The 23,032-nt window shown below is 37.9% G+C and overlaps 1 protein-coding gene across 3 annotated transcripts in view; it reads right to left on the bottom strand.

Annotated features, from left to right (window-relative positions):
- IL1RAP (interleukin 1 receptor accessory protein) overlaps positions 1-23,032 on the bottom strand; it is a 121,148-nt gene that overhangs the window by 35,827 nt on the left and 62,289 nt on the right. For all 3 annotated transcript variants that reach the window (XM_031453282.2, XM_010990111.3, XM_010990113.3), the window contains 2 exons: positions 7,435-7,720; positions 4,729-4,915 (listed from right to left, as the gene is read on the bottom strand). In XM_031453282.2, coding sequence (XP_031309142.1) covers positions 4,729-4,915; positions 7,435-7,720 — 473 coding nt within the window. The remainder of the gene's footprint in view (positions 1-4,728; positions 4,916-7,434; positions 7,721-23,032) is intronic.

The following is a 23,032-nucleotide window of genomic DNA, read 5'->3' as shown; positions in this document are numbered from 1 at the left end:
TCTCTAGTTGATTTTTCTTCTAAGCTCTACGCTCCAGACCCATACACAAATAGCCACTAACTATTGGTCACTGCCACCTAGATGGCTCCCAGACAAATCTAACTCAATATGACACATGATCAAAATTCCTTACTTGCTCCCCAAACCTGCTCCTCCTCTGCTATTTCATACCTTGGTTAATACGACTGACATCAGACCAATCAGGAAACCAGAAATCTGGGAATCACAGAGATACATATGGGATAACTTTACCCGCACAAAATAGTCAACCTCGTGGAGTGCATGCATATAAATCTGTTTCTTTTCTTAAAACCAACAATACCTTCTCTTTGACACTTTTGTAGAATTTCTAATCCTACTATTTGATAAGAATAGGAATTCTTATTTATAAACTTTTTGAATTAAACTGTGAGATTCTTTGGGATTAGGCTGAATAGGGCATGTATCTAATTCATTACTGTCTTCCCCCAAACCTCTGACATATTGCACTGAATACAGTGGATCTTAAACAAGTATGTATTGAATATACACATAAACAAATGACTATAAAACAATAAATGAAGTGAAAAGTGGCATTGAAACAGGCATAGCTAAATAGCTATGGGAGTATATGGGGGAAAATTAATTTTCTGCTGGAGAGAACAGGGACCATTTTATGAAGCTGTAGAATTTGATCTGTTCTAAAGAAGGAAAAGAGGATGTTCCAGGCAGAGGGCATGCATGAGAAAAAAAGAAGAGAAAATGATAGAATTTATATAAAAATAAAATGACCACAGAATATTCAAAATATAGAAAATGTAAATAGGATTTAATTAGGAATGAGAGACTTCTTTGCAGATATATAGATGGACACTTTTTTTAACCTGGAAGATATATTACATTTATTGGTGTAAAATTGTTAAAATAATTATTTTAATCCCTTTTATGCATTTTACTATGGAAAATTACAATCATAGAATATACGGTGAGCCCTGTATCCATATCTAGCCTCAAAAGTACCAATTCAGGCTGTCTTATTTCATCTATACCCACTCACTACATCCCACTATTATTTCAAAGCAAATTACAGACATTATACAATTTTATTTATAACTATTTCTGTGTTCTCTAAATGTCAAGACCCCTTCTGCAAGCTAACTACATTGCCATTTTCATAATTTAAAATTCATCAATGTCCTCAATATTGTCTTGCTCCTATTTCCATGCCTTTCTCATAATTGGTTTTATAGTTTGTTTGAATAAAGCATGATCCAATTAAGGTCCATACACTGAAATTGGCTGTTACGTATCTTAAATCAGTCTCCCCCAGCTCCCTTTCTTTTCTTATGTCCTTTCTTCTTAATCATTTCATTGTAGAATAAAGTACACATGAAAAACACTGAAAACATATTTATGAGCTAATAAATTAGTATAAAGCAAATACCTTTGTAACCACCACTCAGGTCTAGGAATAAAACATTCCCAGTCACCCTTGAAAGCCTTCCACATGCCCCATGTCAATCACACCTTCTTTACTACACACCAAAGTGGAAACTATCTACACTTTCATAGTAAAATCACTTTCTTGTTTTCATTTACAATTGTGCTCATATGTGCATCCTTAGATACTACAGTTTCACCCACTATAGTGTTTTCAGTGTGTTTTATGTTCCTTTTTATCTATATATTCCCACTCTATATCTTTCTTTTTCTTACAATCTATCTGTTGAATAACTCAAGACATTTGGCCAATAGAGTTTCTCACTTGCTGACTGCAAACTCATGGTGCAGGTCTATACATTCCTCTGTTTTCCATATTTCCTGCAAAATGACTGCAGGATCCAAAGGTTTTATCAGACTCAGATTTCCTCCATTTGGCAAAATTATAGGCAGTATGTCTTTTTTGATCAGAAGGAATATGTCTGGCTGTTTCCCTTCTTATGACGTTAGCAGTCATTGATGAATAGTGCCTACATTTAGTAATGCATTGGGTTTGCAAAGTGATTATATACCTTTATAAAAACACACTTCCTTGAACAATTTGATTAATGTACATTTCTCACAGAAAAGGTAGAATAAAAACTTGATTCCCCCCCTTTATTAGCCAGTTTTCAAGATAACATATTTATTTTCTATCATCATCCAAATATGGCCAATTAAATATTTTGAAATATCATTATGAACTTATGGATTTAAACTCAATTCATGAGATTTGACCTACTGCAATTAATGTCCTTACTAAAGCTCAAATTGTTCCATCTTTGGCCAACAGAAAACTCTTAAAGTTGGCTACTAAGTCAGTCCATTAATGACTTAAATAGATAGATACTCAAACTTTCAACTAGAATTATGGAACTGTCTATCTGTTCCTTTAATTTTGTCAACTTTTCCTTCATGTATTTTGAAACACTGTTACTAAGTATATATACTTTTAATCATTTTATGCCTTCTTAATGAATTGACCCTATTGTTATTCTGAAAAGTCCTTTCTATCTCTGATAATATTAATTATCCTGAGAGTCTACTTTATCTGATATTGGTAGATCCATTCTAACCTTTTTATTTTTATTCATCATTTTTCTTTTTTGAGTTTTTTAAAATTATAGTCAATTTACAATGTTTTATTAATTTCTGGTGTACAGCATAGTGTATATATATGTGTGTGTGTATATATGTGTGTGTATACATATATATATGGTATTGAATATAGTTTCCTGTGCTATACAGTATGACCCTGTTGTTTATCTATTTTATATATAGTAGTAACTACAAATCCCAAACTCCCAATTTATCACTCTCCACCTCCTTTCCCTCCAGTAACCATAAGTTTGTTTTCTATATCTATGAGTCTGTCTCTGTTTTGTAAGTAAGTTCATTTGTGTTTTTTTTTTTTCTAGATTCCACATATAAGTGATATCATACGGTATTTTTCTTTCTCTTTTTGGTTTACTTCACTTAGCATGACAATCTCCGGGCCCATCCATGTTGCTGCAAATGGCATTATTTTATTCTTTTTTTACAGCTGAGAAGTAGTCCATTGTGTGTGTGTCTAATATATATATCTATCTAGACATATATATCTATATATCTATATATCTCACAACTTCTTTATCCAGTCATCTTTTAATGGACATTTAGGTTGCTTCCATGTCTTGGCTATTATTGTAAATAGTGCTGCTATGAACATTGGAGTGCATGTATCTTTTCAAATTAGAGTTTCCTGTGGATATGTGGTCAGGAGTGGGATTGCTGGATCATATGGTAAGTCTATTTTCAGCTTTTTGAAGAATTTCCATACTGTTTTCCACAGTGGCTGCATCAATTTACATTCCCAACAACAGTGTGGGAAGGTTCCCTTTTCTCCACACCCTCTCCAGCATTTACCATGTGTGGACTTTTGAATGATGGCCATTCTGACTGGTGTGATGTGATACCTCACTGTGGTTTTGGTTTATTTTTGATTAAATTTTTTTCTTCCTTCCACCTTCTTTTAATCTTAAAGTATTATTTATTGGGTTCATTTGCTGTTATGTTACTCTTAGTTTAACTTTATTTCTGAAAAACAATTTATTATCTTTTAATTTTTTACCAAGTTGTGTAATTTCTGGACCTTTCTAATTCTTATTTTTTTGTTATTCTTCCTCATCTTGTATCACTTGGTAATGTCTTTGTTTCCATTTTTGAAATTGTAGGTTACAATGTGTCCTTCTGGCATGCTTTTATTTATTTTTTTCTACAGAAATGTTCTGCTTCTTATTCTCCTTTTTTCTTATAATTTTGAATAGGAATTTACCTTGATTTTTTTTTCTTTTTTTGGTTGCTCATTAGTATGTGAAACTAGTTTTTTCTGAGCTTTAGAAATTGGCAGGATTTTCTAACTCCACAGAGATCCTTCTTCAAAACTGTGGTCTTGAGATTTCCTGACTCTGGCTCCTCCATTTTTAGCCAATTCTCCTTCCTTCTCATATATTGTCCTGATCCTCTTTGCTTTGATTCCACTCCCAGTTGGTTCACCATACGTTCAGATGAGTACCTGCTGGCTTTTTGAGGTTCTGTTCTCAAGGCTACCAGATACCACATGATTTCCATCTGCTTCCTTCCCTATATATGCTGATTCTTTACAGGTCGTGTTGGTGATTTACCTCATTTGCTTTATTGAAAGTGATTCTTGTGGATAGCTTATCACTGAGTTTTGTTTTAAATGATGTCCAGGAGTTTTTGGCTTTGGCTCAGGCAGATATTTGAAGAGATTAAGAACAAGGCTGCTGCCACAAGTGCCAACCTTCCAACACTTTCATTTTGATTTCACTCTCCAAATTTCTTGGATGTGAAAGAGACCACAGATGAACCGTGCCCACAAATGAGGGTAAACATGAAAATACATACAAGTATTATAATATACTACTGACTAACCAAAGAGTTGAAATTTGCCAGATTAATTAGCAGCTTCTGACCTCACCCAGCAGTGAGTAGAAGTGGGCAGCATTTCTCAAACTGTATTTCATAAGAAGTTAACAGAAATCAGGTAGTTCTGGTAGTCCAGTGAATGTAATTTAAGACATGGTGAGCTGAGGCAAAGTGTCTTCACCACTTCCTTTAAAATGGTACAAAGTGAGAAAGATGCAATATATCTGTATACAATGATTATGAAATAAATTAAAAGTATGATGAGAAAAATCTATTTCTACATTGAGTCAACAAATAATCGTTGCTTTTTTAGAAAGGGTAAATGACTTCTAATTTGCTTACCATATACCAAGTGACAGTTGGTTTGACACTGGAGGGAAAAAATCCATCTACATTTGGACAAGTGATCTTCTGAACACCATATTCTAAATACAATCTTTGAACTGGGATTTTCATGGGAGAATTGAAGCAGCTATCTTTCTGAACAACTTCCAGAGGAAATGCAACTTTGCTGCAATATGTAGTGTTCCTGGAAAGAGAAACATGCAATGAATGGGAAGTCTCATTTGCATTTTTCATACAGTTAAACACATTAAAATGAGCGAAGTGAAGTACTGCTATGTTTTGAGACTTGATATCTCAAGTTTGTGTAACAAATGTGTTACGGAGATATTTCCTATACCAATTAACATCACAGAATAAAAACAGACACAATTAACTATGATCGATATACTAAAATGTGTACATTTTTAGACATGTTCCTAAACATATATATGTGATATGTATGTGAGTGTGTGTGTGTGTATAATGTTTTAAGGGTGAAATTACATATATATATATATTTATATACAAATATATGTATTTAATTTTACCCTTAAAATATTCTCAATGATACTCAGTGCTGGAAAGGCAAAGGTGAGAATAGCATATTAACTCATGTCTGATAATGGTATAAATAACTTTTAGAAAACAAGTACGTCTCCAAAGCCTTTAAAAAAAGCCTTACTTTTGCCCTAGTAATCCTATTTCTGGAGATTTTTTTCCCAAACGGAAGAAAGGAAAAGTGAAAATAGAGAGAGCACGTGATCAGAAATGCCCATCCAGTGCTCTACTAGCAAGGAAAACGCTGGAATCAGTAGAAAAACCTATGTAAAGGACGATCATAAAGGAAATCATGGTACAATCACTCAAAGTTATTGTACACATCTATTAAAAAAAATCAAACAAGAAGGGGGAAAGAAAAACCTAACAAACACATAAAACATGTTAAGATGGCTAGGGAACTGTATTTATATTTGTAATGTTTGTAGACAATGACGTTTTATCTGCCTGGATGGTTCTTCTCCCATCGCCCACCCCACCCTTCACACAGAGGTCTATGCCATTCTCTATGCACCCCCCACATCTAAATCAGGTCTCTCATTCTCAGCACCTTGGACAATTCCTTAATTGACTGTATCATAATTCAAACAAAGGTATGACCATGTGTGTTTTCTTTTTATTTCTTATATCTAGCGCAGTGTTCAAGCTTTCAGTAGGCAGTGAATAAATATTTGTTAGATAAATGGAATGTATGTAAAACTGTGTCTATATATAGGAAAACAATAAAGGGAACATAGATAATAAAAGATCAGTAATTTTTTAGGGTGATGTGTGATTGGGTCATTCACTGTCCACTTTTTTGTGTGATTTCTATTTAAGACATATTACATAATTAATAACTCATGAATTAAGATTAAATACAATGGAAGGTTTGGGGAATGCATTCCTCTCCCCAAGATGGGAGGGGAGGATGATTAAAAATGTCTCATGACAGTGGTAATAAGATGGAAAAGGAGAGTGGGAGGCATAATCTTTACCTACAAATAACAAAAGGTCTACTTTTGAGGAAGTATTCTAAAGGTAGAAGTTACAGAAGGTACATTTCAGCTTAACAAAGTCATGATCAATGGTTAGACTGACTTTTCCAGCTCCCTAATCCAATAAAACTGATGTTCTCATAAGAAGGAGGAGATTAGGACACTGAAGAAGAGGGGAGATGAGATGAAGACATGGAGAGAAGGTGTCCATCTACAAACCAAGGAGAGGTAAATGAAACCAACCCTGCTGACACCTTGCTCTTTGAATTCTAGCCTCCAGGACTGTGACAAAACATATTAAACACATTTCCATTGTTTAAGCCACCCAATAGGTGGTATTTAGTGAAGGCAGTCCTAGTAAGGCCATTGAACTTATTAAATAGCAGGAAAAAAATCCATAAACCAGATGAGAGTTTAAAAAACAAGTTAAGTTTGGAAGCTAAAAAGGGACCTTGGGAAAAAAGTGGTCAAAGAATTAAGCTTTAAAATGGCTACTCTTCAGAGGAGCCTCAGTTTTTAAAAGATTTTTCTCAGAGCAAAAGCAACATTAATATTTTGCAAAAGAAATGTAGATACATTGTGAAGTGAAATGAAACATCTACATGAACTTTCAAGGAAAAAACATGGATTTGAAAGGACTTTTGCAGTAATGATGGGGGCTTTGGAGTATATTCTTAGATTCCCAGAGATCTGGTATTCATTTGCTCGTTAGAGGAATATTGGTGGAAAAGCTTGAAAAGCGCCATTCTAAGTACATTTGATGCCTCTCAAGTATTCTTTCCTCTCGGTGGCATCCTGAGCTTTTATTCTGTGCCTGGCACTTTAAAAGCTGCCAAGAATAACAGAAACGAATGGGTTCTGCCACCTGTCCTGCTCATTGTCTAGGTGAGGCTGAAACGTAGGCAGGTTCCAGTGTCAGAGAAAGGGTACAAATGAATGAGGCTCCACCTCTAAACAACCCTTATACACATCAGGTTTGGAAAGGAACCACCTACAGAGAATGTTCTCAGAGGTACAACCATTTTCTCTGCATGTATCTTTCAGCCAAACTCAGCTAAGCCAACAAGGTGCATAACTCTTCCTAGATGCTTCCTTCCTGCCCTCCCCAGCTCCACAGCACATGCATTATCTGAATAAAGGCTCAGGAATGAAAAGGGAAAGACAAAGTCACCAGCAACAGTCAGGCTACCTTAGCATGCAGGTGTAGTTGCCAGTGTCGTTGAGGAGGGTGGGCCGGAACCAGAGCACATCCTTCTCCTTACTAATGCGGTTCTCAGGGAGGCGGAAGTTAATTGGCTCCTCAAGGTCCCGGTCCTGCCTCGTCCAATACCAGATCAGAGTAAGGCCCGCCGAGTGGGCTGTGCTGTAGTTGTACTTCAAGAAGTGTTCAAAGAGCGGGCACTTGATGCGAGCCGGCTCATCTTCAAACACTTGGATCTGCCTCATGGTATCTAGTCCCCAGTCATCGCAGCGTTCTGGAACAATCAGAAAGGAGGAAAAGGCAGTTGAGTCATCTCACCTCCAGAGAACACACCTTCTCCTCAAGATACCCCAGTCTTTTCCAGGACCCTCTTCTCTGGTCATGGTCATTAGCATCTCTCTCATAAATGCATGTAATAGGCAGCTGTGGTGAAGAGATGACTTCCCCTCATTCCTTTATCATCTTTGGACTATCTCTTGGGTAATAATATGATCTGATAGCTTGATCCTGCTGAATTCTTGAAGGTGTGCAGGAGAATCTCACCTGGAAAAGAAGCCACATGCTTTCACTCCTCTGGGGACAAGGGAGGTTCTCAGGAGAAAATTACAACCGAAAAGACAACCCTCTAAGACTCCAAGTTCTCCCCTGGCCTCCTGATTTGGGGACTACATCTGCACTGCCAAATAGCAATAAAATATGAGCCACACAGTTCATTTTAGATGCCCTAGTTGCCACATTAAAGAAGTAAAAGAAGCAAGTGAAATTATTTTTTATAAAGTATTTTGGTAAACTTGAAATACCCAAAACATCACAAAATATTAATAAGCTATTTTATATTTACATTCTTTTTTGGGGGTAATAAGTCTTCAAAATTCAATATATTTTACCCTTACAGCACATCTCAATTTGGGCTAGTCATGCATGTCTATTGGTACTAGATTAGACAGCCCAAACTGACTAAAAATACCCAGGGAATCTGATTAGTAAATAAGAGACCACGTGGAATAGAGCTGAGGCACTCCAGCTGGCAGCTGCCCGCTCCAGAAGCACAGCTGGCAGGCCTTTCCACAGCAGACCAAAGATGCAAGAGCAAGCCCAGCCTGCATCGACGGGGCCAAGTTTATGTCAGCAGAGCTGCCCAGGCAATCTATAGACTTACGAGCAAAAATACATGTGTAATAAATTAAATGAAGTGTGTGGTTGTTAGGCAACATTTTGGGGGCAGCGGATAACTGATAGAACAACTAAATTAGTGGCTGCTTTAGTTTTGATAAAAACTAAAGAATTTGAAGCTTTAGGACTTGCAAAAGGCTTGTAAGTGGGCAATAAATTCCTAAGTAAATAAATAGATCTCTGGGAAATTTAACAAACTGACTTTTCCAAGACTCAACAAATTACTATTAGTTATAATGGCTATGCTTTCATTTAGAAACATCTTTTAAAATCCAACACACAGAGAAAAGAACTGGAAAGATCAAAATGTTCACATTCATATAAATGGTAATAAAATATTTTTTATAAAACATCTATCTTTTAACACTCGTTAAATATATTTTCATTAAAACCACAACATTGCAGAATTGGCTCATTTAGTTTATAGGAAATTATAACCACCATTTTTCAGATAAATATATCAGATTAAGTATATGCATCCAATTTCACTCCTTTATGAAACTCCACTAAAACTAAAATAACTTTTCAGGACATAACCCCAAGTAATAGCAAGAACAGAGGACAAGAGCAACATCAAAATGGACAAGTGGTGACCAGCCTGGCCCATTTAAAATGAAAAATCCCAAGTGAGGAAGGGAAAGCTAGAGAACAAACCAATGTGTAATGCAGAAAGCAGAAAAGACCCAGGAGGAGAAACTATCACACTAAGATAAGTAATCACTTGTGCTGTACACCCAATATTTCTGGGTTTTCTTCCTAGGTATTTTGTAAGATTTTACTTTTATGCTTTTCTGAAAAAAGGAGATGCCACGTGACTCACTTTGGCTAATGCAATGTAGTGAGCATCACCTGTGGTGGGTGTTTTAAGGGCCAAAGCATCATGCTTCCTTTTCTTCTGCCCTGGCAAATACGAAAGCAGAGAGATTGAGACTCCTTTAGCTTGGTTCCCTTGATATGCAAGTCATAGAGCAGAGCTTTGCTATGTTAAGTCATAGAGAAATGAAATTTACTGGTTACAAATGTGAATAATCCGTCCTATCTTGGCAAATGTAACCAGTTACCTTAAAAATGGGCACATGGGGAGAGTGGTAAATAAGGAGAATCGGATGATTCTCTTACATCCCTCAAAAAGGGATGTCCTTTGTTCCAATCCTACTCTCCTAGCACTCGGTAACCTTTCCTGCTGAGTTCCAAGGATAGGGGCAGCCAGGCCCTCTAGGCAGGAGAGTGAGTGAATCTTCTGTAGGAAATACGACTACCTTAGGGAGAAAGATCGAACAGTCTTGGTCCCCGAGGTTCCTTGACAAATTGTGTAGGTACATCATCCAGCAGAAAAGCTCAAGGTTAACAAGCCTCACACTCACATTCAGAATTTTTAATCAGCTTCTTAATTACTTCTTCTTAAATATGAACAGATAGCCTTGGAGACATCTGAGAAAAATCTCTACTATAAAAGGTAACATCCAAAGAAACTTTGTAAAAGCAAATTTGAGAAAACCAAGATTATTCAAGAAAAAGAAATCTTAAGGAAAAAAATATCATTAACATCCTCAGAGAAATAAGGAAGCTTTTACATTTATGAAGCAAGAATGGGATGATATAACAAAGGAATATTCAGAGAAAAAGCTCATTAAAATTAAAAACATGGTTAAAGAATGGTTTATTTGGAATTTAAACTTGATAATTTCTTAAAAGTACAGTAAAAAGAAAAATAAACAGAAAATAAGCAAGGAAGTTAGAAGACCAGTCCAGGAGTCTCTACATCCCGGTAAGAAGAGTCACAGAAAATTTAAAAAAAATTAAAGAAAAAAAGAAGAAGAAAGAAAATTCCCAATTAAGTAATTCAAAGCAAAAACAAATTCCAGAACTGAAGTACCTAAATTAAAAGGACCTGTCAATTGCTCTGGCAGAGTTGATGAAAATAGACTTACACTACAAAAATACTTTTAAAACCTGTGGATGGAAAAAGAAAAGATTCTATAAACTAGCAGCAAGTAGGAAAAGGAAAAAAACAGTCACATACAAAAGAGTAGGAATCGGAGTAGCTTTGAAACTCTCAAAAATAAGACTGGAAACTGGAAGATAGTAAAGCAATACATCGACAGGAAAATTATTTCCAATCTTGAATATAATCCCAATGAAACAATTAAGTGTGACAGTAATTTTATCTCTTATATGCTCTTTATCAAGACGCTTCTGGGGGATTTATGTTAACAAAATGAGAGAAAGAGCAAGAAAGATGAAAACATGAGATCAAGGAATAAGGGATCCAATTAAAGAGAGAGGGGAATGGATTCCCAGAATACCAATGAAGGCAACCCTAGGATAGCAACTTTGCAGTAGGGCTTGGTGGCAAATCAGTGTAAGTAGAAAAAAGTAGAAATCCCCAATAAAGAAAAAAATTTATAATTGATTATCTATAACTGGATTGTAACTGGATGGTCTGATTAGATCAGCACTATGAAAAATTATGCTGAAAGGCGATTGAAAAGTATGAAAAAAAAACAGTTACCAAAAGATGTAATTTATTAAAGTGAGCATATGAAAGCAAGGCAATTAATAACTTCAAAAGATGAAAAGTGGAATAATCAAAGTTCATTAATATTTGAAGACATATTAATTAAATTATTATTGATTCAACCACATATTGCAGTAGTATTATGTAGAGAGGAATGAGTAAGGGAAGCAAAAGGGATAGCAGGTTCAGGGAGACAATCCTTATTTACTATATTTTAAAAAATGAAAAGATAATGCATAGGGTTGACTAAATGAAAAGTAACCATATACACAAATTGGTTATCAAACGATAGATGGGAAATGCTAGAAGAAATAAATACAATACTGAAAAATGATCTCTGAAGAAGAGAACTAGTGGGAATGAGGAAAATTAAGACAAAAAGGATACAATTATTTTGTTATGCCTTTTAATATACTGGCCTTAAAAACCTCTGTGTAAGATTTGCTTTGAAAATAATTAAAATATTAATTAGGGGAAAAAAAAGAAAGGAAGGGAGGATGGAAGGCAATATCCACCATGCAATATGATTGGCAAAGTCATTCTCAGTGTCAAATCATCTTAATTATGCCTACTTTCTGTGAGAAAAAGGTATTGATTTCATTTCTTTTCATTCCAAAAATTGTATTAATATGGATTGGCATGGCAGTCATTCACTTTTGAAGTATAGTTTAAAAGAGAAAGAGGGAGACAGTCGGCAGCTGATGAAGTCTGGAATTGTACTACACTAAGTTTGTTGTCTGGATGAAATAGGATGCTACTGCCTTCTGTATTTCATAAAAAATACTCTTTATGCTGTTCCTAAAGGCATTTCTCTCAAGAGTTCAAGACTATTCAAACTTGGATGATTTTAGATGCAAGGTTATGAAATGAAAAATAGCATCCTTCCTGCAACCCCACTCTACAGTATATCCTAATTCAGATCACCCCAACTTGGGTCAGTAGACCGCAGTTCTGATATCATGGCTCATTCTCAACAGGAACACTGGTAAATTGGAGAGCATGAGGAAGCCCTTCTGGTGGGTAATGGTACTTGGATTAAAGGAGACTTTCTGACATCAATGATACAAATTGTCACTTTGGCCCTGGGAAGTCTTTATGGCCCTAAGTAATGATTAATAGTAGGATAGATGATAAGTGACAGGTGGATCTTCCTTTTGTAAACTAGGAGAATGCTAATTGTGAAAAAGGAGATGGAAAAAGCGTGCTAGTGTAACATCTCAACCACAAGCATGGACTTGGGCAGATCAATTTAGGAAGAAATAGGAAATGGAATTTTGGTAATCACTGGGGCAGACTGTGGCAGAGCCTGGCTAACTATTCATTAATCTTGTTTCCTTGATCCATAAGCAAACTACATATCCGTAGAAATTGAGTTGGGACCATACGATTTGGTTCTGACCAATGAACGTGGCCACAAATGCCTAATAACTTGAAACTCCCAGAACAATCTTTGGTGCTTTCTCTTTCCCTTCCATGGGGTCCTTGAAGGCCAGAAATTTTTGAAAAATGTAGCATCGCAAGATGGAAGGAGCTTGGATTCCTGTCGTTGGTCAGAGCAGAGCTTCTCAGGAAAGCCATCTCACTCCCGAGGAGTTGTGATTGAGCAAAAAATAACCTCTACTGTGTTAAGCCACTGAGATTTGGGGAACATATTTATTATAGCAACCAGTATTGACTAACAAAAAAGGGCAGACTTATCCGTTCATAACATAACTTAATAAATCAAGAGCAGACAGAGTTAGTTTTAAAATAGCACTTGTTAAAGGCCCTTACATACTAAAATTTAAATACAGATCAATCACCAAGATTTTTGACTGATTCCATAGACTTAATATCTTTTAACATCAACCAAATTAGACGCAATACAGTGTCAAGGGGAAAAGACATCATTATACCTGCTATGTATCTCCCTTGAAAAATATTTCATAGGCCAAATGTATATAAAGAATCAGACTCTTTTATAATAGGGATCAAATACACACATATTAGAATTCATAAACATTAGCAAAAATGATACTGAGTTTTTTCTTTGCAGTATTTGCCCATTTGAAATTAGTGCTGTGGGTTTTTTGAGTTTCTCGAGCCAGCCACCTGAGGGCATTTTGTCAGAGCTTTTTAAATTATTCAATGAACAAATAAAAATAAAATCTATGGCAACGGGCTGGAGTGTCATGTAATACCAAATTAATTATATGACTCACTGCAGGCACCAGCCGAAGAAAAGACTAGGGGAAAGGCTGGTATGCAAATAGATTGTCTCTAATAACAGCAAAGGGAATTTAGTGAATTATTGGCATGGTGAATTACTTTTTTGTTTAAAATGTCCCTTCTTATCCAGTTTACTCCATAGTGGAAGTCTTCTCTACATCGGGAACATGGGGAAACCACAAAGTCATCATTCCCCTCCGCCAAAGGATTTCTTAAGGCTGCTGTTGGTGGCACAGAGGACTAATGGAAATGCGCAAAGCCGCCACAAAGCCAAGTCACTGGAAAACCCAACCCACGCTCCCGACAGCAATTAGCATTTATATAGCAGGGTATACATTTTAACTAATTAACCTCACAACACCCTCGTGGGCTTTCATGCCCATTCCCACATTACATGCCAGGAAACCAAGACAGAGAGATTAATTGACTTACTTTTGCCTGAGTAGTAACACAAGTAAAAGCTGCCTGAACGTGGATCTGGGAGGCTTGTCCCAAAGCTATGTTCCCATATTCAAAGCAAGACATTTCCCACAGGAAAGCTACTCATATATTTGTATTTATTAAATATTTCCGGAAAACCTGCTGCGAGCAAGGCACTGTGCTGGGTGCTATGGTAGAGAAACATGTAGATATAAGAACTCAAGTTCAGCTATAGTGGCAAAAAAAGAGGAGAAGTTTTAAATATTAGAAGAATTAAGGTGGAATTAGCTTTTATATGTAATTATTTTCCCTGTGCCACTTGCTTGCCAGATGACCCTGGGCAAAATGCTTCCCCCCTCAAATTCAGATTCTCCGTGTGTAGGACGCCCATCCTGCAGTGCTGCATGGGAATCAAAGGGCCAGACGTATGAAAGTAGCTCGTGCATAACTGGCTGGAGCCGCATGATAAACCTGAATGAGTCCTTGTCCGCCAAGAAGTTAACAATCTTAGAAAACAAAGACATAGACACAAAATTAATTAAAGAAAAATACTTGGTAGAATGAATGAACCAACTTAAAACAGGCTTCCCTGCCTACACTACAGTCGTATTAGCATACTATAATATAGTATAGCATAGTGTATGTAGAGTGTTGGTGGAGGTGGTAGTCCTGAGATTGGATTGAGATAAGAACCAGGACCTTTTAATATCCCACCCTGGAACCCAGTGTGGACAAAGCCACTTTAAAAACTCCCATCAACATGATCTAGTGTTCCTATCTAAGCGTGAGGGCAAGGACTAAGTCTACTGGAAGGGCTGGTTTTACAACCATTCTGGTCGTTTTGATTAACTTTGTTTTTCTAGCCATATATATGGTACTCCTCAGGAAACATTAGCCTGGGATTATGATCTGGAGAAAATCCAAGGTGTGAGCAAACTGGTGAGGCTGGGTAGCAACACTGAGTAGCATGAAGACAAAAATCAACAAAGTAAGTGTGGGCCAGTTTATGAAGCAAGATAAGAGTGTCCAACACAGAAACATTAGCAGGGGTCCTAATAGAGAAGGCATGTGGCACAGACCACAGGGCATCAGAGTTGGGGATATCAGACATGATTCAAAGGCAGGCTTTGACACCTATTAGCTTTATTAATTCGTTTAAAACCTATATACTGAGCACCCTATCATGTGCCAAGTACTAAAGCAGGTGCTCAGGGTGCATGCGTGAATGAAACAAAGGTCTTACGGAGCTCACCTTCTAACGCAGGGATGAACATGCTAAATAAGAAAAGTATAGAGTACATTGTAAAGTGATAAGCCAATGGATCAAAGAAAAGCATTGAACGTGGTAAAAGGGATCAGGAATGAGGAGGTGGGGGAAGTCAGGAGTGTGTAATGTTAAAGAAGATACTCAGGGCAAGTCCCTCAACCATTATAAACCTCAGTTTCCACATTCAAGAATAAAGATTATAATAGGACAGAGTAGCTGTGAGAACAGGATGAGCCTAGGATATAAAGTATCATAGAAACTATGAAGTTCTAGGCACGTACCATTTACAGTTAATCTGCGTGACCTTTGGAAAATGATTTCCTCTCTCTCCAGGTCTACGGCAGAGACTGTTAAACATGTCCCATTTTCCATGTCCCCACACTCTTCTTCTTCTAGGCAGCGTGGGAATTTTCAGTTGGGCACATAACCATTCAGAATAAAGGCTGTATTTCCCAGCTTCCCTTTCACCTGGACACAATCAGGTGGCTAAGCTCTGGCCAATGGAATATGTTTGAAATCCTCACATGGTAGATTGCAGAAACTTTCCTTGAGAAATACTGGCATACCCCTCTATTTCCTGTGATCTTGCTAGCACCCCATTTCTTCCACCTTGCTGCTGGGAACATGCCTGACAGCTGGAGCTACCTTATGGACCATGAGAATGAAGCCACACCCTAAAGATGGTGGAAAGGGAAAGGGAAAGGCGAGGGGACCTTGAATGAGGTATGGAGCTGCCTTAGTAGCCCTGAACTTTCTGCCTCTAGATTTTACATGAGAAATATGTTATCTTCTAATGTCCTTGCTACTGACAGTGTGGCTCACGACCCGCTATCATCAGCAGCATCCCTTGGGAGCTTGTCAGACCTGCAGACTTCCAGGCCCCACCAGACCTACTGAATCAGAATCTGCAGTTTAACAAGATCCCCAGGCGATTCATATGCACATTAACAATGGGAAAATTAATTTAAACCCCTGTGGAGCCTCTTTATTCACAGCTGATCATCATCCTAATTGATAACAATGTCCTATTTCATCTGTTATAATAAGTGGATTGTTGAACTATTTCTGAGGTTTTATCCACCGCATGAGTTTATGTCTCTGATTACTATTTACAGTTAAAAATATAGTCCTTTTTGTTCCTTCGTGGAAAAAATACTAAAACTATCTGGATTTTTTTTTTTTCAGTAGTGTCCTATTAATAAGCCACCAGTTTTCAAAAAAAAATCTACAAACTGTGTTTCCTGGAGTATGATTTAAGTGGAATATATTATTAAAACTTAGTTTTTATTCAGAGGAAAGCTACTCAAACAAAAGTCTAGAAAATGTTACTGAAATTTTATAGTTGTCAACTAAAGCCATCAAAAGAGAGAGAGAAGTTCCTGGTGGGGGAGGAAAGCTGAGGCGGCTGTGGGCACCCACCAGACATCCCCAGGCTGCCTGTACTGTTTGAAAGTACTGAGCTAATAACTGGCAGATGGCTTTCCTGGACCAGATCATTAGACATACCTTACTCCCACCAAAGAAGGGAGTTTTACTGATTGAATAATATGGAAAAAAATAAGAAAGAGCTCTGAGCAAATAATAAGATTTGCCAGACAAGGAAAGAATGCCAAATTCAGAAAGCTGCTTGGGGGAGGGTGAGGATCCGCAAGTCAGAAATTCAGTTTTGCAAGTGTTGTTAGAATTTGTTGCTAGAACAAGTTTTATTCCAGATTGTGTTCTAATCCTTCCTGTGACACTGGGCATTTATCTTTCCACAGACCTAAAGACTTGCTATTTTATATCAATTAGAAGCGGTAGTCCTTGCTATTAAAAAAAAAAAAAAAGTAGAGAAAGTCATTATCAGGGAAGCACAAAAGTAAAGAAAAAAAAAGGAGTGAAAAAGGAAAATAAACCCTCACAGATAAAAGCAACCAAACCTATGAAGTTTAAATACAGAATACACACCATAGTAGGTGATACTTGAAGTGTTACAAATTCAAATCATCTGAAGGAGGACGTAGAGTTGAGATCTTTCCAAGTCTAATTATTGTTACAGGATCAACGCTCTAGGATCTCCACACTGTTTCGTTTTCATTCAGTACCAGTAGGGCCCTCTCTTAGTTTGTGAACATGAGCATCACTTTCTACAAAGTTTTCCTTGCGGCAGAGGACTTGGAGAAAAAAATCCTGGGTTCTCTAGGAAAATTTTACAGCTCTCAGGTCTAGAGGAGCTGCTGCAGGTCTCCGGGCTCTTTTTTGGTCTCCATCAAGTCATTTCCCAACTGGCTTTTGGAGCACCAACAAAGAGAGCCATGATCATCACGAGTTAATGTCCGAGAAAGGCCCAACAGCCACCCTTCCTGCGCTGTGTGAATAATAAGGCGGAACACGGAATGGCATCATCTAATAGCCGCCCAGAAAAGGCTTCTCTCATCAAAGTGGCAGCAGGGGTTAGCAGGCTAAAGAATGGATTATGGGTGTACTGCCCTGTACCATGGTTCCATTATTTTCTTCTAAAAAAAAAAATCACTATAATGAACATCCTTATGTGGCTGAAGGGAATGATTTTCTTTGCAGGGCTGTTGTGACAATAAATAAACTGGCTTATGTCAAGTGTGACACAGTACTACTCTAAGTAGTCATTAGCTGGTTTTTATGTTCTTTTTCCCCCAAGCAATTTTTTCTAATCCATGATTAAGATGTAAATATCCAATTACTATTCTCATATAATAATCAAGCAGCCTTTGCTCTCTTTTATTTTCATTATTACACAGTATTTACTCAGGGCCCTATGAGTGCGAGGGACTATAAACAAAATGCAGCAAAAAGCGTGGTCTCTGCCTTCGAATTTCCATTCAAGAAACAGATCATCAGCATTGGAAGTAAAAGAATTTTGCACATCATCATACAATCCCAGATGTGGTTGCAGCCTTCAGTTCCAGTAAGATAGCTGGTAACGTCCCCATTGCACAGATGAAGTGAAAGAAGCTAAGAGAGGATGAGAGACAGGTTGGAGAGATGGGCTAACAATATAAGGTAGAGGTGGGGAGGGACCAAACCAGGTCTCATACCCCCAAAACTACTTTCCCTATGGAGCCTCTGGAACCCAACAATCCCAGTTCAAAGTCTTATTCTGCTTCCTCTTAGCCATGTGAGTGTGTGCAAGTGAAGTAAATACTCCTATGAGTCCAAGAAAGCTTGTTTTAAAGACTGAAGGGACAATGCTTTTAATGTGTTTAACAGAGAGTTATTCAGTAGTCCTCACTATTATTAATGTTACATTCTTCTCTTTCTTGATTCCAAACTGAGGGTGGATAATTTCAAACTAAGTATGGTCCAAAGAACGTTGTTAACATGTAACCTATGGGGACTCACCTCTCACACAGCGTTTGAGGGTTTTAGACGACAAGGGAGTCTTCAAAACACTTAGAACAATTGTCTCATTTTACAAATGGGGTAACTAAGCCCAGAGAGCTAACTTGATGAGTGGCATAGAGCTCATGAGTGGCAAGCACAGAATCACTTCTTTTCAACCCAAATGTCATGTTCTTTCTACTACATCATACCAGTAAACTATGTATCAGCACAAACATTTCCAGTTAGTATTGGGAATGTAAAGAGTACAATAGTATATTCCTCTTCAAAACAGGGGTTGAAATAGGCAAAAAAAAGCAAATCCAGAAAGACTGGACCAGATAACAGTAACTGGGAACCATAGAAGGTAACTTTACATGTATTCTACATAGGGATCAAGCCACCCAGTTCTCCTTCCTCTCATTTTACAGGTGAAGAAGCTGATATATGGGTCTTATCCTTGAGGCTGAAATCAAAGTAGGTAGCAATGTTGCCCACAGGTGTGGCACCTGGAAAGAAAGACCCAGTACCCCAGGATCTTGTAACAATACATGAAGCAAAATACAAAGCTAATAAAAGAACTACTGACAGAGGTTAAAAAGATCATATGTGAAAATACCACATGCTTGGGTTCATAGTACAAACTTAATAAATTTTAGCTACAATTATTACGTTGATTTTTACAGATGAGGGAATTCAGATCTGGAAAGAGAGCAGGGGAAGTGACTTATTGTGTGCATTTGTTTTTGAGTTTTTATTGCATTTTACCAGAGCCAGGACAGAAAATCCAAAATTCAGGACTTGAGTCCTAATATGCAGAACGTGTATTTTAATTTATAAAGATGGCCAAGCAATCACTCTTCCCCATGAAGGAAATTAAAAGCCTTCCACATACCCCATGGGTCTCTATCCCCATATCTCACGTCCCAGTTGGAGGGTTAGGGAGACTTGTTCAGTGAAAATGCATTAGGGGCCTTCAGCTTTCAATTAAAAGCTATAGATTTCCATGCCTCCAGATTTGCAACTATATGCTATACACAACTACAAAGTAAAAAAAGAAAAAAGGAGAAAAAAAAAGGCATCTTGTAAGCTTTGACAGCAACTTCCCCAGAAATTCTCAAGAAGTTGCCTGGAGTAAAAGGGTGTTTGAGATCTTCATCACCTGCCAGAAGAAGAGACACAGGCTACAATCCTGCCAGTGCATTTAAGAGAAGCGTCACCTGCGAAATGCCAGCGCAGCCTCATTCAATTTTAATAATGTGTCAAGCATGCAGATTTTTCTTGAAGGCTGGTAGTGACAAGCAGAAAACAAAAGATTCTGAGAGAAAAACCAGGTGAAACAAGCATCAAAAGCAGAAAGCATTAGAAATGGAGGTGTGGGCAATGTCGGGAAGTGAATGGTGATGGGGTGGTAGGAAGAATTCATGAGGCTGGGGCTCCAAGGGGCTGGGGTCTCAGCGGTCCTTCATCTAGAGAAGAGTGTCAGATCCCAAGGAGAGGAGCAATGAATTGGGAAGATAAATGCCAAGATTCATTCATGGTCCACGTTTCTGAATGTTTAAGTCACCTATAATCCACTGTGCACCTGAGAAAACCACTACATGTTGGAGCTGGAAGGGGGCCTCACAAATCATCCAGTTCCAGGACACATTATACAGGGTAGGCTGTGAGACCAGCAGGGTGAAGGAACGCCTGAGTGAAATACTGGGTTAGTAGCAGAGGTGAGACGAAACCTTGTAGAATTGTAGTTATTTGCCTCATACCACACAAGACTTCTGCCTGTAAAACCAACTACAAAGGGAGTGCTCACTACATTTATGGCAGTCTGTGTATTTCCTTTCTCCTGGTATGTCAGAGGTTGAATTTTTATGCCTATATTCAGCTTCCTGACTCACTATTAAGGTTGAAGACATTTGCCTCTTACATATTTACTGCTGAAGAGAAAGCAGAAAAAACAAACCCAGTTTTCTGAACTCCAAAGCTCTTAAAACATAGAAAACAAAAGAGAATAAACTTTGAATATACGAAGCAAGATCAAACACTCCAAAGAAATCAAATGTAGAATCTCTCATCTCATATCCCTATTGTGGTCAGCCTTCTTGCACATGGTGCCAACATTCTTCCTCCACTGATACTCACAAGAGGCTATAAGTCAACGCTCTGCCACAGAAAAAAAGCAAATAGTTACCGTAAAGTAGAAAAATGAAAATAAGAGAAATAGGTGCTAGATCTGGAAAGGGGTTTGCAGTCACACCAAGAGGGCTTCTAGGAGCTTCATGGTACAACTCTAACCGTCCGTGGATATATACGCTTTGTGTGTGTGGTATGTGTGTCAATCCAAGGCATATATCCCATGGGAAAAGTGACACTCCTCTCTGGGTACTTTCAGCCCCTCAGTGCTGTGGTTCCCTGCCTCATGGAGAAATCGATAATGAAGGTGGTTTATTAGAAACAGAGTTTTTTTTTATTTTCATACCCTTTAAGTCAGGAAAATGTTCCAAACTCATTACTTAGGACTCATTGCCTTCTTCTCACTGCCACATCCCATCAGAGATTACAAATCTGTAATTATTAACAGAATCTACAGTAATTTATACATTACATGGCAATTTCAGACACATTATACTCTTTGATCATAGGGTAGGGGTTTTTGCCCCATTGTAGGATTTGGAAAGAGAGGCTCAGCGAGTGGCGTGGCTCCCTGAGATACATATAGTGCTATTCCCTATGGAGAATAACAACGTTGGGTCAGGAGCCTGGATTTCTTGCACCAATTCTGCCAGTGAGACCACTGTTACTGTAAGAACTACTACTATGGTCACCTGATATTAAATGCTTTCCATATGCCAAGTATTACAGTGCTTCACATTTATTATCTCTTTTAATTCTCATAACAACTCTTTCAGATGGTTTTATTATTTTCCCCACTTAACAAATGAGGAACAGGAGTCTTAGATAAATAAAGAGAGTGTCTGCAGGATTACACAGTGTTCAATTAATTAAACAAGGAGGCCATTAGACTGCGGTGGTTGTAATGTCTTGGAAGCCTACAGAAGCAAACCAAAGCCCAAGCATAGAATGCCTCAAGGTCAAGAAAATCAAAAGCTAAGGACAGCCAGTTACAAACAGCCAACTAGACATTCTCAACTAATGCAACCCCTTAAGCGATAGCCAATCAAATAACTCCCTGTCTGGCTTCCCACCTCTTCTCTGTAGGAGTCTTGTCCCTACCCTGGCTCACCTCTGCAGAGTGCTCTAAGCAGTTTCAGTTTGGTGCTGACCAATTTGAATCCATTCTTGCTCAAATAAACTCTTAAAATATTTAATATGCTTTAGCTTATCTTTTTAACAACAACAAGTAAGTGAGAAAGATTCTTACACAGATCTGCCTCATTCCAGGGTCTAAAATTTAACCCTGACTGTGGCCAAGTAACTTCCCTTTTCATGGGTTTGGTTTTCTCATGTGTAATACCAGAAGAAGGTAAGCTCAGGTGATCTCTACCCCTTTGCATCTCTATTATATGATGGATTTATAAACAAGGTTAACTTCAAGAGTTTTCTAGCCTGAATCTTAAAAATGTAAAATCAAGCCAGTTTTTCAAGGACAGGAGTGGGAGTGGGTGGGCACTCATTAATAGAAAGTGGAACAAACTGAATGAGTTTCTTTAATGAGGAGCATAAAATCCTTGATTAGCAGTTTCCGACATCAGAAGGCACATGTCATAGCCAAGAGGCAGTGGGGCAGATTACATCTGTCTGAATTAGAGATTGTCATCATGTAGTCTTGTTTCCAATGGAGACTCTGAAGCTATATTCATGCTCAACTTTCTCTCCCAACACCCGCTTTTAAAAAGCAGAGGAGTCAGAAAAGTCAGCTTGTCTTCGAAGGCAGCTCCCTGGGGCATTAGCTGCCTCTGTCTTATTAAGTATATCAGGCATGACTCAGCTCCTCCATCAACTGTCTGGGAAGGAGAACATTTTATGCTGGTAGAAAATCACCTTAAGCAGAACAATGGAAGGCATTTAAGGTACACGATTAGAACTGGGCCGCTTATTACTCAAAATCAAATCACCCTTCTCCTGTTCTAGACAGGGGAACATAATCACAGCCAATAGGGAAACAAGACTGCATTTGCTTAGAACACACCCGATCACCCTGTCACCTCCAGTTACAACTATCAGCCACTCAGACACTTCTGTCTGGGTCACAAAACAAGAGGAACTGTGGATTATGCCATGTCTTTCAATCAATAAACCTTCAGTGAGAACTTGCTACATGCAACAGTTTATAATCGGCTCCAATGGGGGGATAAAGACACAGGGAAGATATGGTTTCTGCCCTCAAAGGTCTCACTATCTAGAGAGTGTAGACAGGCAAATAATTAATCTCAATGCAAAGCAAAATAAAGTAAACGCTAAAAAGAAAAAGATACAATATGTCATAAGAGGGCAGAAGGAGCCCTTAATTCTGACTGTAGGGGAGGGTGGGAAGTTCAATAGAGCCTTCACAGAAGAGCTAGCACCTGATTTAAGCCTGAAAAATGAACAGAATGTGCACTGACAGATACAGAGGGAGGAGTCCAGGCTGATGGAACATTGTAAGTAAAGGCAGAGGGCACGGGAGCTATAACTGGTCTGTAAAACAGCTGGGGTTGGATTACAGG

This window comes from Camelus dromedarius, chromosome 2 (assembly GCF_036321535.1).
Source record: "Camelus dromedarius isolate mCamDro1 chromosome 2, mCamDro1.pat, whole genome shotgun sequence".
Taxonomy (NCBI): domain Eukaryota; kingdom Metazoa; phylum Chordata; class Mammalia; order Artiodactyla; family Camelidae; genus Camelus; species Camelus dromedarius.
The sequence above is the reverse complement of the archived record's forward strand: the minus strand, read 5'-3'. Positions and strand labels throughout refer to the sequence as shown.